This window comes from Panthera onca, chromosome B3, assembly GCF_046562875.1.
Source record: "Panthera onca isolate mPanOnc1 chromosome B3, mPanOnc1 haplotype 2, whole genome shotgun sequence".
Classification (NCBI taxonomy): Eukaryota; Metazoa; Chordata; class Mammalia; order Carnivora; family Felidae; genus Panthera; species Panthera onca.
Window position 1 is genome coordinate 42,751,278 of NC_138344.1, and position 16,527 is coordinate 42,767,804.

General features: G+C 33.3%; 1 protein-coding gene across 4 annotated transcripts in view; it reads left to right on the top strand.

The window, feature by feature from the left end:
• The window catches only part of VPS13C (vacuolar protein sorting 13 homolog C), a 192,745-nt gene that overhangs the window by 59,384 nt on the left and 116,834 nt on the right, over window positions 1–16,527 (top strand). For all 4 annotated transcript variants that reach the window (XR_013556316.2, XR_013556317.2, XM_078448671.2 and 1 more), the window contains 7 exons: window positions 5,874–6,016; window positions 6,853–7,045; window positions 8,053–8,167; window positions 8,774–8,910; window positions 9,858–9,981; window positions 11,845–11,962; window positions 15,754–15,883. Coding sequence is in view for 2 of the 4 variants with exons in the window: in XM_078448671.2 (XP_078304797.2) it covers window positions 5,874–6,016; window positions 6,853–7,045; window positions 8,053–8,167; window positions 8,774–8,910; window positions 9,858–9,981; window positions 11,845–11,962; window positions 15,754–15,883 (960 nt within the window). In the remaining 2 variants the exon portion in view is untranslated. The remainder of the gene's footprint in view (window positions 1–5,873; window positions 6,017–6,852; window positions 7,046–8,052; window positions 8,168–8,773; window positions 8,911–9,857; window positions 9,982–11,844; window positions 11,963–15,753; window positions 15,884–16,527) is intronic.

A 16,527-nucleotide genomic window follows, 5' to 3' on the forward strand; every position in this document is an offset into this window, starting at 1 on the left:
TTCTGTTTTACTATTTTATTTGTTAAATGTTTCCAGTCAGACCCTACCAGTTAAAACTGTCTTCACTTTTAGATTTGGTCACTTTAGTGAATGTATGAATAACCTGATTTAAACAAGTACTTATTATCGAGTTCAGTTGAATCTTTAAAAATTTTATCTTTAAAATAATTATTGTATTATGATATGTGTGTAAAGGCTGAACAAAACCAAAATGTATTGCATTTATCACACAGGGAACAGTGGTGTCACTGTCAGGGTTAAGATACAGACCTTGCTATAGATTTGGCACTGTTGTGAGATTCATTCCTTTCTTTCACTAGATGGATTTTGCTCATTTTCATTGCTGTATAGGATTCGATTATTTCAAAATACAACAACTATTCTTTCTTTTGTTGATGCACATTTGGCTTATTTGTATTTTTTGCTTGTTATGCTGCTATTAACTTCTTGTAAATGCCCTTTAATGTGCATATGTGAGAATTTCCGCTCTGTATATTCTTAGGAGTGGAATTTCTGTGTCATAGGATGTAAGTATGTTTTTACTTTAATAGATTTTGCTAATCAATAGTTTTCCAAAGTGAAAACATTTCCATCAGCAGTAGATGAGGATTCTTGTTTCTCCACATACTTGTCTATTCTTGGCATTGACAGTTTCTTCAAGTTAGCCATTCTAAATGGTATGTAGTAGAATTTCATTGTGGTTTTAATTTGTATTTCCTGAATGGCTAAAGAAGTTTTTTTACTTTTTAAGTAATTATAAGCCTATTAGGTATCTTCTTTTGTGAAGTAGCTTTTGAGTTTCTTATTTATTATTGTGTTGTCTTTTTCTCACTGGTCTGTAGGCATTCTTTATATGTTCTGGGTATGAGGCCTTTGCTAGTTAGGTGTGTTGTTAATATCTTTCCCCACAGTGTGGCTTGCCTTTTCGTTTTTGGTGTGTTGCAAATATCTTCTCCGACAATGTAAGGTAATGTGTATTTTCACTTTTAAATGGTGTCTTTTGATGGATAGATGTTCTTTATTTAATGTTACCTGATTTGTTAATCTTTTCATTTATGGATCGTGCCTTTTTTGTGTCTTGTTTAAAAAGTCTTAACTCACTATAAGGTCATAACAGTATTTTCTTTCCAGAAGCTTTATAATATTTTACTTTATATATTTAGATCTAAGGTCCATTTAGAATTGGATTCTTGTATATGGTGGGAGGTCTTAAAAAATTTAAGATAAATTTTTTCTCTAGATGGCTGTATACTTGACTTCTCATTGACTAGTGAAAGGACCATGCTTTCCAGTTACCCTTTATCATCAGTCAAGTGTCTGTGCTTATGGAATCTTGGTTATATTGGTTATTTGTCTTTAAAGGCATGCTGTCTTAGTTACTCTAACTTTGTAATCAGTCCTAAGATCTAGCTGTGTAAATCCTTCAACACTGTTCTTCTTTAAGACTGTCTTACCTATTCTTGGCCCTTTACATTTTTATACAAATTATAGAACCAGCTATTCAGTTTCTACAAAAAAACTGTGAGACTTTGGGATTTATTGAGTATATAAATTAATTTGGGAGATAATTGACATCTTTATAATCTTGAATTTTCTAATCTATAAATAGAGCATATGCTTCTGTGTATTGACATCTTTAATTCCTCTCAGTAATGTTTTGAACTTTCTGTTTAGAGTTCAACATCTCTTGTTGGATTTGTTATAAATGGTGGCTTTAAAATTTTGTTGAGGTAGAATTTATATATGATAATAGGAATAGATCTTAAGGTTCATACTGATAAATTTGAGTAGTTGAATACACCTATATAATGACCTGCCCAAAACAGAACATTTTCATCCCCCCCAAACAATTCCCTCATCATCTTTTCTAGTCATTCTTCCTCTCCTGCCTTACAAAAGCAGCCATGTTATGACTGTGTCAATATAGATTTCTTTTTATTGTTATCATGTTTTTTATCTCATGGTATATCTGTCATTTCAAGTTTTGGTTATTGATAAAGCTTCTTTGAACATTCTTATACAAGTCTTTTGTGGACATATATTTTTATTTCTCTTGGGTAAATACCTGGGAGTATAATTGCTGGGTCTTAGGGCAGATGTATATTTACCTTTTTAAAAACTGACAAACAGTTCTTGAAAATGATTGTGATATTTTCTATTCCCATACACTGATTCCAGTTATTCCACATCCCTGCCGGATGTCATATTGTCAGGGTTTTTAATTTTAGCAAGTCTAGTGGGTATGGTACACTATTCCACTATGTTTTAGAATGTATTTTCCTGATGACTAATGATAGTCTGGACTAATGAGTTTTCATATCTTGTTGGCCATCTGTATATATTCATTTATGCAGTATCTTATGTTAAAGTGTTTTTTCCCCATTTTAAACTTATGTTACTTGTCCTTTTACTTTTGTTTGTAGAAGTCTTTCTATATTCTTCGTACAAGACAAAAATGTTTATGTGGTATTTTTCCTTCATCTGTGGCTTGCCTATTGATTTTATTGAAGGTGAAAAATATTATGAAAAATAATTTAATTTAATCCATTTGTCATTTTTTAATTTATTTAAAAACTTTTTCCAGCTTTATTGAGATGGAATTGACATATAACTTAGTGTAAGTCAAGGTGTACAGTGTAGTGATTTCATATATGTGTATATTGCAAAATGATTACCACAGTAAGGTTAGTTAACATGTCTGTCACCTCACATAGTTACAATTATTTTTGGGGGGGAGGATGGAAATATTCTTTCTCTTTCTCAGTTTATGGTGAGAACTTTAGAAATCTACTCTCTTTGTATTCATATTGTTACCTGTATTCACCAAGCTGTACTTCATGTCCACAGAACCTTTCATTATATGTAAAACATTGGTTTGTGAGCATAATTTGTTCTGGAAACATGCTTGTAATCCAAAGCACTTGCATATCAAAGTGAATTTCCCCATAAGAAATAATGGACACTCAGTTGATTGGTTCCATAACCCCCAAATATTCATATAAAAATGATTATAGTACTGTAATATAATAGAAATAATAAAGAAAATACAAAATATAAAGAAAAATAAACAAATTAACTTGTACTTACCTTTGAAAACCTTTGTGGCTGGTGTGAGGGAGACTAGAAAGAGGAGGGTTATTGTGTGGGATGACTTTCACTCTCACTAATGGAATCACTGCTCTCTGTTGGCTTGATGGAATCTTTTTCTTTTCGGGCAGCTTTAACAAGGAATCTATTTGGGGTACCTGGGTGGCTCAGTCGGTTAAATGTGCGACTTGGGCTCAGGTCATGACCTCATGGTTTGGGACTTGGAGCCCCTCATTGGGCTCTGTGCTGATAGCTCAGGGTCTGGAGCCTGCTTCAGATTCTGTGTCTCCCTCTTTCTCTGCCCCTCCCCTGTTCATGCTCTGTCTCTCCCTGTCATGCAAAGATAAGTAAAATGTTAAGTAAATAAACAAATAAATAAACAGACAAACCAACAAGGAATGTATCCAATGACAGTTGCTTTTGCCTCCTTTTGAGGATTTCATGGAAATTGCATTGACAATCACCCATAATCCTGCAGTGAGAGAGAGAACAACCATGGGCTCATTTGTGATCATATGACATTTGGTGTCACATACTACTTGTATTACAAGACATCACTCGTTTATCAAGTTAAAATTTATTAGAAATAGTTGCTTATCTTGGGGAACCTGGATGCCTGAGTCAGTTAAGCGTCCAACTCTTGGTTTCAGCTCAGGTCATGATCTCATGGTTTTGTGGGTTTGAGCCCTGTGTTGGTCTCTGTGCTGGTGGTGCAGAGCCTGCTTGGGATTCTCTCTCTTCTCCCTCTCTCTCTGCCCCTCCCCCACTCATGCTGTCTGCGTCTCTCTCAAATGAATAAATAAACTTAAAAAAATTTTAAAAAAAGATGTTTGCTCATTTTACAGAATACTCATAGAACAAGTTAGTCTCAATTCAAGGTTTTACTGTATAACTGGAAGTTTGTACCTTTTGACCACCTTTACCTGATTATTGACTCAAACTCCTTACTCATAATTGGTCTGTTCAGATTTTCTCTTTCTTCATGATTCAGTCTTGGTAGATTCTACATTTCTAGAATTTATCCATTTTTCTTAGGTTGTCTAATTTGTTGGTGTATAGTTGTTTGTAGTAATCTCTTAGGATCTTTTGTATTTCTCTGGTATTGGTTTTAGTATATCTCCTCTTTTATTTATAATTTTATGTGTTGTCTCTCTTTTTTTCTTGCTTTGCCTCGCTGAAGTTTTGTCAATTTTGTTCTTTTCAAAGACCAACCCTTGGTTTTGTTAATCTTTTCTGTTTTTTTTTTTTTCTCTATTTCATTTATTTCTCTTCTTATCTCTATTATTTCTTTTTTCCTTCATTATAACATTGGGTTCAGTTTGTTCTTTTTCTGGTTCCTTGAGTTGTAAAGTTAGGTTGTATTTGAGATCTTCCATTTTCTTGACATAGGAATTTATCACTATAAATGTCCCTCTTAGAACTGCTTTTGCTGCATCCCGTAAGTTTTGTGTTTTGTTTCCATTTTTGTTTGTCTTGGGCTGTTTTTTTTTTTTTTTTCCTTTTGATCTCTTCTTTGATCCATTGGTTGTTCTATGTATTTGTGAATATTGTAGCTTTCCTCTTATTAAGATTTAGTTCTATTGTGGTTGGGAAAGATACTTGATGTAATTGGTATCTTCTTGAATTTTTTGAGACTTGTTTCATTGCCTAATATGTGTTCTATGCTAGAAAATGTTCCATGTGGGCTTGAAAGAATGTTTATTCTTCTGCTCTTGGGTGGAATGTTTTATGTATATCTTTTAGGTCCCTTTGGCTTATAGTGTTGTTTAAACCCATTGTTTCTTTATTGACACTCAGCATGATGTATATGTTGTTGAGAGTGGGCTATTGAAGTCCCCAAATAATATTATATTACTGTTTATTTCTCTTTTTAGTTCTGTTAGTATTTGCTTTATATACTTAGATGCTCCAATGTTGGGTGCCTAAGTATTTACAAATGTTACATTTTCTTGATTGATAGATCCTTTTATCATTATATAATGACCTTCTTTGTCTCTTTTGACAGCATTTAACTTAAAGTTTATTTTCTTCTGATATAAGTGTCACTACTCTTTTTTTTTTTCTTGCGGGGGGGGGAGGGTTACTATTTGCTTAAAATACCTTTTTCCATTCCCTCACTTTTAGTCTGTGTGTGTCCTTAAAGCTAAAATGAGTGTCTTTTTTGTAGGCAGCATATTATTGGATTTTACTATTTTCTAATCCATTTTGCCATTCTGTGTCTTTTTATTGGAGAATTTGTTTACTTTTTATTTAGGTAAGGACTTACTATTGCCATTTTGCTAATTGTTTTCTGACTGTTTTGTGAATCTTCTGTCCCTTGCTTCCTCTCAATGTCTTCCTGTATGGTTTTATGAGAATCATCTCCCTGGTTCTCTGTCCTACATCCATTCTTGACCTATGAATTTTTTGATCATGATTTTTTTTTCTCAATGTATTTTTAACCCTCCAAAGACATCAAGAAGATGTGCTTTATATTTTGTTGTTTTTGAGCCAGAGAATTGGTCTGAATTAGAATGCTTTAGTGAGAGCTGGTGAATTAAATCTTGATGTGACAAAATATTTTATCAACTTTCATTTTTATTCTAAAACTAAGAGAAATACATTTTGGATCTCTTGTAATTGTCCTATTTCAACAATTTTATAATTCTTTATTGAACTTTTTAATGTTCTTTTTGAACATACTATATTTAGATCACTTTATATTTCAACAAATTTAAATAAGAAATTATTAAAGAAAATAATAATTACTTAAACTGTAACAATCTTCATTCATTCTTTTTGTTTAGTATGTTGCCCATATAATGACACTGAAGTTAGTAAGTACCTCTATTACAATAAGAGAAAACAAAAATATTCCAGAAATACTAAAAATTCAGATAATTGGCCTGGGCACCCAAGTATCTCAGCGACCAGGAGCACAAGCACTTAAGTAAGTTTAAAAAAAACTTTTTATTTCAGTTTTTATTTCTAGATATGACTTGACCGAAAAATATTGTTATTTAGCATTGAACAACTGATTAATAGTAGTTCTCCAGTTTCTTTTCCTTTTGTGTGTCAGATGGTGTTTTTATATTTGAATTTGTTTTGTTATGAAGCCATATGAGGAGTTCACCATTTATTTACCCCCTCTTGTTCCTTCACAAATATTTTTTGGATAGTGAATGTTTAGTTTATCAAGTTGATACTGTGAAGGCTAGCATAGGAACAATAAATTTCTGTTTTCAAGAAGCTTATGCTGTAGCTGTTAAGAGAGGATAACTAAAAAGTTAATAATTTAGAACTATATAACAGAGAGCTCATAGGTGAGAAGGTGTTGCAAATCCTTAGAGTTAATGGCTATGTCAGCTCAATTGCAGAAGAGAATAACTTGGGCTAGGAAAAGTGGGGCTTCGGCTATCTGAGTAGAAAGGGCTAGGAGAAGCTTTTGATAGTATTCTGGGTGGCATGAAATAGGGAGAAGAGTTGCCTGAGTGAAGTGTAGCTTATATTCATGTAGCAGTGATCAGAACTCCCTCAGTGTTTGGGAGTTGGCCAAGGTGGGCTTCTCATGTGGACGAGAAGGGGTTAAGAGCAAACAATCAAAATAAAACCCCAGATTGTATGGGTAATTAAATGCCAGGCCAAGGAGTTTGTGCTTTATCTCTTGGTAATGGGTGTGGTACTGGCTCTGAAAGAACTTTTTTAAAAGGGAAATTTATATTTTAAGCCATTACGTTTTACAGCATCTTACTTATATACCTTTTTTTTTCCTTCACTGGATTATAGGGTGGAAGCAAAATTAGAACACTGGTATATAACAGGTCTGAGACAGCAGGGTATTGTACCATCACTTGTGGCTTCCATTGGTGATACTACATCATCCTTGCTTAAAATTGAGTTTGAAACCAATCCAGAGAATAGTACCGCTGACCAGACTCTGATTGTTCAGTCTCAACCTGTGGAGGTCATCTATGATGCTGTAAGTGCAAGGAGACAGTCTTTATCAAACCTGTTTTATACTTCTGACATAGGGTTTTCTTATTTTTCCTCTTTCATATTTAACACTTATTAGCTAAGTTTACTACTTTTTCTTGTTTTAAAAGCAGTACATGGTTAGCAGTGAATTTTACCTTTTCATATGCTACCGTTTTTTCCTACTATGTTAATCTATGCTTATGTTAAAGTAAACATAATCTAAAATACTATTCAAAAAGTCTGTGTTTATTGTACCATCTTCTCTCAGATAGTTATACGTGGACTTCCTGTTCCACTTCGGTTTTGCTTTTTCCCTTTCCCCAAATATCTGGACCAATTCAAATTGCTTTAGGAGTAATTAAAAGAATTTTAAATACTGTTCACATGAGAAAAAAGCATTGGCACTTAGATGTTATTGAAAATGCTGGCTCAAGTTTCTGTCTGTGGTTGCATGTTTTATTCAGAGGCTCTTAACTCATCTCAGGTTAGTGGTTAGGATCACTACCCATTGCATCACTTGTAAGTTGACCCTATGCTCTTGTTGAATTTTCTGATTTTTTTTTAACTTTCTAGTTTAGAAGTGTATTCACAGTGAGGATGGGAGGCATTATATTGAGACTGCGGACTCATTGTATTCTCTGATTTTTAAAAAATTTAAGTTGTGGTAACATAAATATAATTGACCATCTTGGCAATTTTTAAGTGTTTAATTTAGTAGTAGTGTCCATTGTTACATCAGTATGACACTTTAGAACATACTTAAGGTCATCTTAATGATACATACACATTTGTTGACTTTCTAGTTAGCTTACTTGTGCTATTCCCTTTTTTAGTTAGTTTTTTTTTTTTTCCCTTTAAACTCCAGATAGAAATGCAATATGGCAGAGTATCTTTGGAGATATCCTCTAAGTTCAGAGCCACAGTTGTTTTAAATTAAACTGAAATTTTAAAATTTATAATATGGAAAGCACTGTGTATAATAGCTTGCTTATATTTTAAATTATTTTACAGAAAACCATCAATGCAGTGGTTGAATTCTTTCAATCAAATAGAGGATTAGATCTTGAGCAAATAACATCAGCTACATTAATGAAGCTGGAAGAAATTAAAGAGAGAACAGCTACAGGTAAAGAATTTATCTACATAAAAACATCAGCTACATTCAAAATGTTGTCTTTTCTAATGTAAATATCATAGTTAAAAGTGTAGGCTGTTTTTTTCTTTTTGTAAATTTCATGAAGTTGCATCGTGTACGTGAGTTACCCAAAGTCAAATATACCTGCTAGACTGAATGAGAAAGAGATGGGGCACAGATGATTCTGTCATTACCTTTAAGAACCTGTGCCTCACAGTGAAACTGAGAGGGAAAACATCCCTGCACTTTAGTTCTTAAGAAATAGTTCATCATTCTGTGTACTGCGTGTGAAACTGGTTCTAAAGATACATACTTTTTGTACAGCTTGGTCTTTAAACTCAAGCCACTACTTTCTGTGGTGGCTTAACTAAAGAAATGATGCATTATTCACTCTGAATAAAATACTAGCTATGATGGGTTTACTGTATAGTGTGATGGTAAGATTGTTTGCCATCGACCATATGGAGTTTCACCTTACATACTCTAATATGTGAGAACTGGCACTCCTCCATAATACTTTTCAAGTGATGCTTGTTTTATTGTTAATAATATAATTATGTATTTCAACTTGAGCATGTAGTCTTTCATTTCTTTTAGGACTTACACATATTATTGAAACTCGAAAAGTCCTTGATTTAAGGATAAATCTGAAGCCTTCTTATCTAATACTTCCACAGACCGGTTTCCATCATGAAAAGTCAGACCTTCTCATTTTAGATTTTGGTACATTTCAGGTAGGTGTATATCCATTTCTTTCTGCCCATTTTTTGCTCAGGTTGGAAGCTAGCTGTCTGATAGTTGGCTGTTTTTCCCCTCAGAGTTTACTGAAATTAGACTTATTTCTTCTTAGCATTTTGTCAAGCCTAGCTTAGACTGAGTATTTAATATGTACTTTATGGCTATTAAATAAAAAGAAAGCCCATAAAATTTTCTGTAATGGTAGATGATTTGGTCTTGAGGAGTGGATTACTGCTGTATTTTTCTAATTGGACAGAGGTACTCCTAGTTTCCAGGCACTACTAGATTTCCGGAGTTTAATTACACAGTGTTATTTGTTTATTTTCATATTTGATAGTAGGAAATTATGCAGGTAAGCCACTATCAGCAATTAAGTAGTGAAAGGGAACTCTAAGGTTTTGGGTGTTGAACCCATTAGAAATATAAGCATCTGAGAAAGTGTGGAGATTTCAAAAAAAAAACAGTCCAGAATTGATCTTTGCTTCCTTTGGGGAGAGGGAAAAGGAGGTAGAGATTGGAGCTGAATTCTAATGGCCTAATTATTTCTAGTGATGTAATGTGAAGAAGGAGGAACAAAAACCTGCGATGTGTTGGTGAAGATGTTTGGGTAGGTAGTAGGGGTACTGAGCTGTAAGAGGCAGTAACTGCTGAGAGCCAGGAAGAGTTGAATGTCCAGACAGGTTATTTGAGGTACACAACTGTGTAACTGACCTTCTAATAAATAAATAAATATGCTGACCACCATTTATCTAAACATATTAAAGCTGTATACTGAAGTACTATATTCCTAATAAAATATTTGCAAATAATTGTCAGAAAATTAAGCAAAATGTGAATTCTTTAAAGACACTGTTTTCATTTTAGTTATGTTTTAAGAAGACACAACAAAAGTATGTATATACTTTTCTGTTAAGAAAATTGAGGGTTTTTTTGTCCCTTTTAGCTTAACAGTAAAGATCAAGGTTTGCAGAAGACTAGTAATTCATCTCTGGAAGAAATAATGGATAAAGCATATGACAAATTTGATGTTGAAATAAAAAGTGTGCAGTTACTCTTTGCAAAAGCAGGTAAGCTATTGCTCAATTTTTAGGAAGGATCTTAAAATTATTTTGAGTAGCTTAGGTAAATATATGTCTATATGAGCATGTATATCAACACTGACAATATTTTTAACACATATCTTCTTGGTCACTTAAGAAAACTAAGTAGGAGCCCATCAGTACAAATCATTGCCACAGATATAAATAGAGATAAACTTTTGCCTATTCATTTTCAGGTACTTAGCACCATTTGGATCTAAGTCCAGTCATTGCCTTTTTTTTTTTTGTGATTTGACGCTGAAACTACCCAGAACACGAGCATAAAAGTTGCCATTGGCTTATGTTTTCTTGTCTTCGTGCTTTTGGGATGTCTCAATGTTGTATTCCTTTGGTGCTTTATTTTAAAATATTTTAACTCTATTAGCCTAGTCTTTATTTTAGTAGTATCACATCTTATACTTTTGTAGCTACTGACCAGTACGGATATAGTTTTAAAACCCTAAAGGTAATTAATTACAAACACCAAAAGCTGTGGTGTTTTCTACTGCTTAGGTAAAGATCGCTGGTTCTCCATACTTCTTTAGTTTCTTGAAGCAGTAAATAATTGCTAAATATCCTTGAATGTAGCACTTTGTGGTAGGTCATTGGAAGAAAGAACATAATCTCTGTGTGCAGAGTGTATACTCTAGCAGGAATGGAGAGATTTATTAAAACATAAATGCACTTAGTTTTTATGTATTATGAGCCTATTAATTCCTTGAAGGGAAGTACTTTTACAGAGATCATTAAAACGGCCTTTTCTTTTGTGTGTACTTAATAATAATTGAGTTATAAGTGATAAAATACATTTAGTTAAGATAATTGGAAATTCTGTCTTTGGGACCTTTTATTTGGTGAAAAGTTATACTTTTTTATCAGAAAATCTTGCTTGATAAAACTCAATTTTGTTTCAGGATTATGTGCTAAACTAGTGTAATTTCTCTAAGGAATTCCAGAAAACTTTTTTCCCTCTGTTATTTTCTATTTTTTTCCCTTTTTCACTGCAACCACCTACCTTGATCACTAATTCTGGAATCAAGGCAAAAAATTCCTAGCTTTTTTCCCTGTTGGCTTTAAAATGCAAGACGTTTTATAAACATTTTCCAAATAAATATTTACAATTATTTTTATATCACAGTCTTTGACTTCTTTCCATCTTTATTTTTTGTTTTTGTATCATTACTTATTTTAATCAATTGTCAGCCATTTGATTGCTCTGTTCCCCCATCACATATGCACTAATGCTCAATAACATATTTATATATAAAACTGTTTCTTTCCCACTGATTTTTTCCTTTATGTTTTTATCCCCCACAGTAGACTGTACTTCATCAGTATTTGTGAGTTCCTTTATAACCTTTAAACAGATAAGCCAGATTGATAGCCTAGAAATGACAGACCTAGGATGAGGGTAAAGGATATCAAATGATGTTAGAGTAGGCAAATGAAAGAACAAATCCTGAAATACCATGTCATTAATAACCCTCACTTTTAGACCATGGGTGAATTTTAATTATTTTATTTAATATTAATTGTATAATCATTTATTATAGCAAATTATTTTAGTATTCATACAGCAGTAGTAATTCACTGAGAATTATTTAGTAATTTAAGTGAATACAGATGCCCATTTATTATGAAGTGTTACTTCTAACTACAAAACATTTTAAATTAAGTGGTCACATTATTAGCTGTCAATCTTATTTAAACATATAGGTTACATAACTTGTATGCTGAAAGAAGTAAAAATTGGTATTTGTTGAATATGTTTGCTAACTTTTCTAATAAGTTAGAGTAATTTTCTACAGAACATCTGATTAACAGTTGTTTAATTTAAAAAAATTTTTAAAGAGGAAAACTGGAAAAGGTGTCGATTTCAGCATCCATCAACTATGCATATATTACAACCCATGGATATTCATGTTGAGTTGGCCAAGGCAATGGTAGAAAAAGACGTTAGAATGGCCAGGTAATGTATGAGTTTCCTTTATATTATAAAGTTAACAAGGTGAAATATATCTGTATCAGTTACTGGATTTCAGGAAAGCAAAACTAGATTTCTGGGGGACAGAAAAAAAGATGATCATATAGCACAAACATGCTTTTAAGAAAATATTTATATGGGGTGCCTGGGTGGCTCAGTTGGTTGAGTGGCCGACTTTGACTCAGGTCATTATCTCATGGTTCATGGGTTTGAACCCTGATTCGGGCTCTGTGCTGACAGATCGGATCCTGGAGCCTGCTTTGGATTCTGTGTCTTGCTCTCTCTCTGCCCCTTTCCCACTCACGGTCTGTCTCTCTCTCTCTCTCAAAAATAAATATTAAAAAAATATATATTTGTTTGAATTATATATCACCTCTCTTATTTTAGAAGTGTTTGGACCTTCACATTGTGTAAAAGTTGGTTATCTGTTGTTGAGTGGATCAAACCCATGGTTTAATATCAATAATATAAAGTTTTCAAAAATTAGCGACGTGGATGGAGCAGAGTATAAGTCAGTCAGAGAAAGACAAATACTGTATGATTTCATTCAGATGTGGAATTTAAGAAACAAAACAGATAAACATAGAGATAGGCAAACTAGAAAACTGATTCTTAACTAAAGAGAACAAACTGAGAGATGCCAGAAGGGAGATGGGCAGGAATATGGGTTACATTGGTGATGGGTATTATGTAGGGCACTTGTTGTGGTGAACACTGGGTGTTGTATGTAAGTGATAAATCACTAAATTCTATTCCTGAAACTAATACTACACTGTATGTTAACTAACGGAATTTAAATAAAAACTTGAAAGTAGAAGAAAAAATTAGAGGCTCTTAATGATTATGAAACCATGTAAAATCATGAGAATAATTCAAAGGAGTGAAAGTAGAAACTGAATTTTGAATTTAAGTAGATAATTATGAAATATTTATGCTGCCTTCTTAAAAACAGCCTTATGGAAATATTATTGGTATTCAATAAGCTACATCTATTTAAAGTATACAATTTGACATATAGATATACAGATATATAGATATAGATATATCTATGAAACCATCATCACGTCAAGATAATGAACACATTCATCATCTTCCAGAGTCCTTGTGTACTTTTATACTCTTGACCTTTAAACAATGTGAGCGTTAGGGGCACCAGCCCCCACCCCAACCCTACCCTCCCTCATTTGAAAATCTATGTATAACTTTTGACTCCTGCTAAATTTAACTACTAAAAGCCTCCCTTTAGCCAGAAGCCTTACCAATAATATGAACAGTTGATTAACACATATTTTGCGTATGTATTATATACTGTACTCTGTTTTTACCAAAAAGTAAGCTGGAGAAAAGAAAATGTTATGAAGAAAATCATAAGGGAGAGAAAATACAGTTACGATAATATACTGTAATTTTGAAAAAAAATCTGCATATAAGTGGACCACAGAGTTCAAACCCAAGTTGTTCAAGGGTCAGCTGTTTTACCTCCCTCCCATCCTTACCTGCTAACTCCTCTCCCTTCAATCCTCAGATAACATTGATTTTCTTTCTAACACTATAGATTTGTTAGAATTTTCTGGAATTTTCTACAAATACAGTCATACAGTTTCAGTTTTTTTGTGTGTGGCTGGTTTCATTCAGCATAATTAATTTGAGATTCGTTCATGTTGTGTGTATCATTAGTTCGTTGATACTTTTTATCAGGTGGAAGTTAAACCAACCATGCATTACTAGATAAACCTCATTTGGTAGTGATACATTATTCTTTTAAAATACTGTTGGATGTGTTTTGCTAAAATTTTGTTATGAAGTTATACATCTCTATTTATGAGGGATGGTTGTGCTTTTATTTGGAATCAAAGTATCAGGGTATTGTTGGCCTTATGAAGTGAGTTTGTTGGAGGAAGTTGCATAGAATTATTTCTTCTTTGTTTCGTAGAATTCACTAGTGAAGCTATCTGGGCCTGCGTTTTCTTATGGGGGTGAGGGTTTTTGACTACAAATTCAGTTTATCTCATAGATGGAGTGATCTTGGGTAGTTTATCTTTCAGGGAAGGAATTTGTCCATCTTAGTTTTTGAGTGTATTGTCACAGGATTGTTCATAATATTTTTGTGTTGCCTTTTTAATACATGTAGAATTTGTAGTGATGCTATCTCTCTCCCTCCTGGTGTTAGTGGTTTGTACCTTTTCTCTTTTTTCCTGATTAGTTTATAAGTTTTGTTGATCATCTGAAAGAATCAGCTTTTGGCATCGATTATTTTCTCTATTGTCCTTCTGGTTTTTGTTTTTGTTTGTTTGTTTTTTCCCACTGATTTCCATTCTTGTGTTTATTATTGCTTTTTTCCCTTCTGCTTCCTTTGGGTTTCATTTACTTTACTTTCCTCATTCTTTTTTTTTTTTTTTTAATTTTTTTTCATGTTTATTTATTTTTGAGAGAGGGAGACACAGCATGTGAGCAGGGGAGGGGCAGAGAGAGAGGGAGACAGAATCTGAAGCAGGTTCCAGCCTTTGAGCTGTCAGCGCAGAGCCCGATGCGGGACTCAAATTCATGAACCGCGAGATCATAACCTGAGCTGAAGTCAATGCTTAACCAACTGAGCCACCCAAGTGCCCATACTTCTGTCATTCTTTAAGGTGGAAATGGAAAACATTGATTTAAAACCTTTCTTCTTTTATAATATAGGCATTTAATGTTACAAATTTCTCTTGAAACACTTTTACTGGACCCTTCACATTTTGAAACTCTTAAGTGACTAAGCTGGAGTATTCCTAGGTCTTCCCTCATTTGTTTTTCATCTTTCATCTTTCTTTTGTTGACTGATTTCCAGTGCCTTTTAAACCATTGCTTCATTTACTTTGTCTAACTTTGTAGTTATTCTAGGTGAGAAGGTAATCCAGTCCCTCTATTTGAGATACTTTTAGTTTTATGTACTGTTTCACAAATGATAAAGAAGCATCTTACATATTTATGATGCTTTCAGCTTACAGAGTACTTTTGCAGAAAGTTCAGTATTTTGAGATAGCAACAGCCAACTGGCTTCTTTTGAACATTAGTGGCTTGTGCATTATATAGAAAATCATTCTTCATATAGTGGTTAGGCATCTGTCCACTTGAGCTGTTCACAGCTTAGTTAGCAAGTCAAAGATAAACAGTAACCAAAAAGAACTTCCTGAGCAGCAAACAGCTGCCACAAAGCTATTAGACAAATAAAGCTAGGCCTTTATGCTGAGTAAGGAAGCAGTGTAGAAGCAGGTGCTGAAAAGTAGGCAACTAATGAAAGCACAGCAGTGATTCACCAGTGAGTAAAACAGATGTCCTCAGGGTGCTTTTATTTTAACCAGACATAAAATAAGCAAGTATATATATGATATGTCAGGGCTGACAAGTACTAGAAAAGGAAGTAAAGCAAGGCAGGGCAATAGGGAGTGATGGAGTAGATACTCTTAGATTTATGTAATGCAAAATCTTTGATGCCAGGAAGTAGAGTATGTATAGTGGTTTTAAAAATTAGATAATTGTGTTTGAAAATATGTTCATAAAAATTAGTTACCGTGAAAATGTTTGGCTGCTTAAGACGGATATATTGAAATTATCTGAAAACCTGGTTTATACAGAATTTCTCATTCTCTGACAGTGTTGACTAAATGAGGCATTGATTAGATTAAAACATGTGCAAAGTCATTTTGACTCCACAGTGTAGTCTCTTCTCCAATCCATTCTCCACTCCATAATAGAAAGAAGCTGGACCTTAAAACCTTACAGTTGAATTGTATTTTTAGATTGAAAGTATCCGGGGGACTTCCTTTGATGCATGTGAGAATTTCTGACCAGAAGATGAAAGATGTACTGTGTTTGATTGACAGTATACCCTTGCCACAGAAATCCTCTGAACAGTCTCCAGAGAGACAGGTAACTGGATATAATAAAAATGGTGAATCTTTACATTTGTGTATATGGTGAGTTTTTCCATCTTTCTTTGTGCTAATTTGTTTTTGAATATTTTTTAGGACCGGTTTCATTTATTTGATACACTCTTAAAGTTTAATGTTGTCGATTCTGTTCAAGAGTGCATATGGCATTGAATAGATAAAAGTTGAAGCCTATTTTCACTGCAGTTTAGAGTGGTGATAAAAAGTCTGTGCTGGGCATGGAGCCTACTTAAGATTGTCTTTCTGTGTCCCTCCCCTGCTCACACACGCTCTCTCAAAAATAAATAAATAAATCGATAGATAAATAAATCTTCTTTAAAATGTTGCAAAATAGAATTTGTATATAATTTTATTACCCATTAAACTTAAAAATTCTAGACAACTTTATTTGGAATTGACATTTACAACATAAAATATATGTTAGATTTCCACTTTGAAATGAAATTTTAGCCAACTAATGTTGTTATCATTCTCTAGGGATCTGTAATATAGATGAACGGTTAATATTGTCATAGCAAATAAATGACACACTATGATAGACTTATCTACTAGAGTAGTAAATAGTCTGCCCTTGTAAATACAGGTGGTAGTCTTAATAATTAGTAAACACTAGCTAGTTGATTG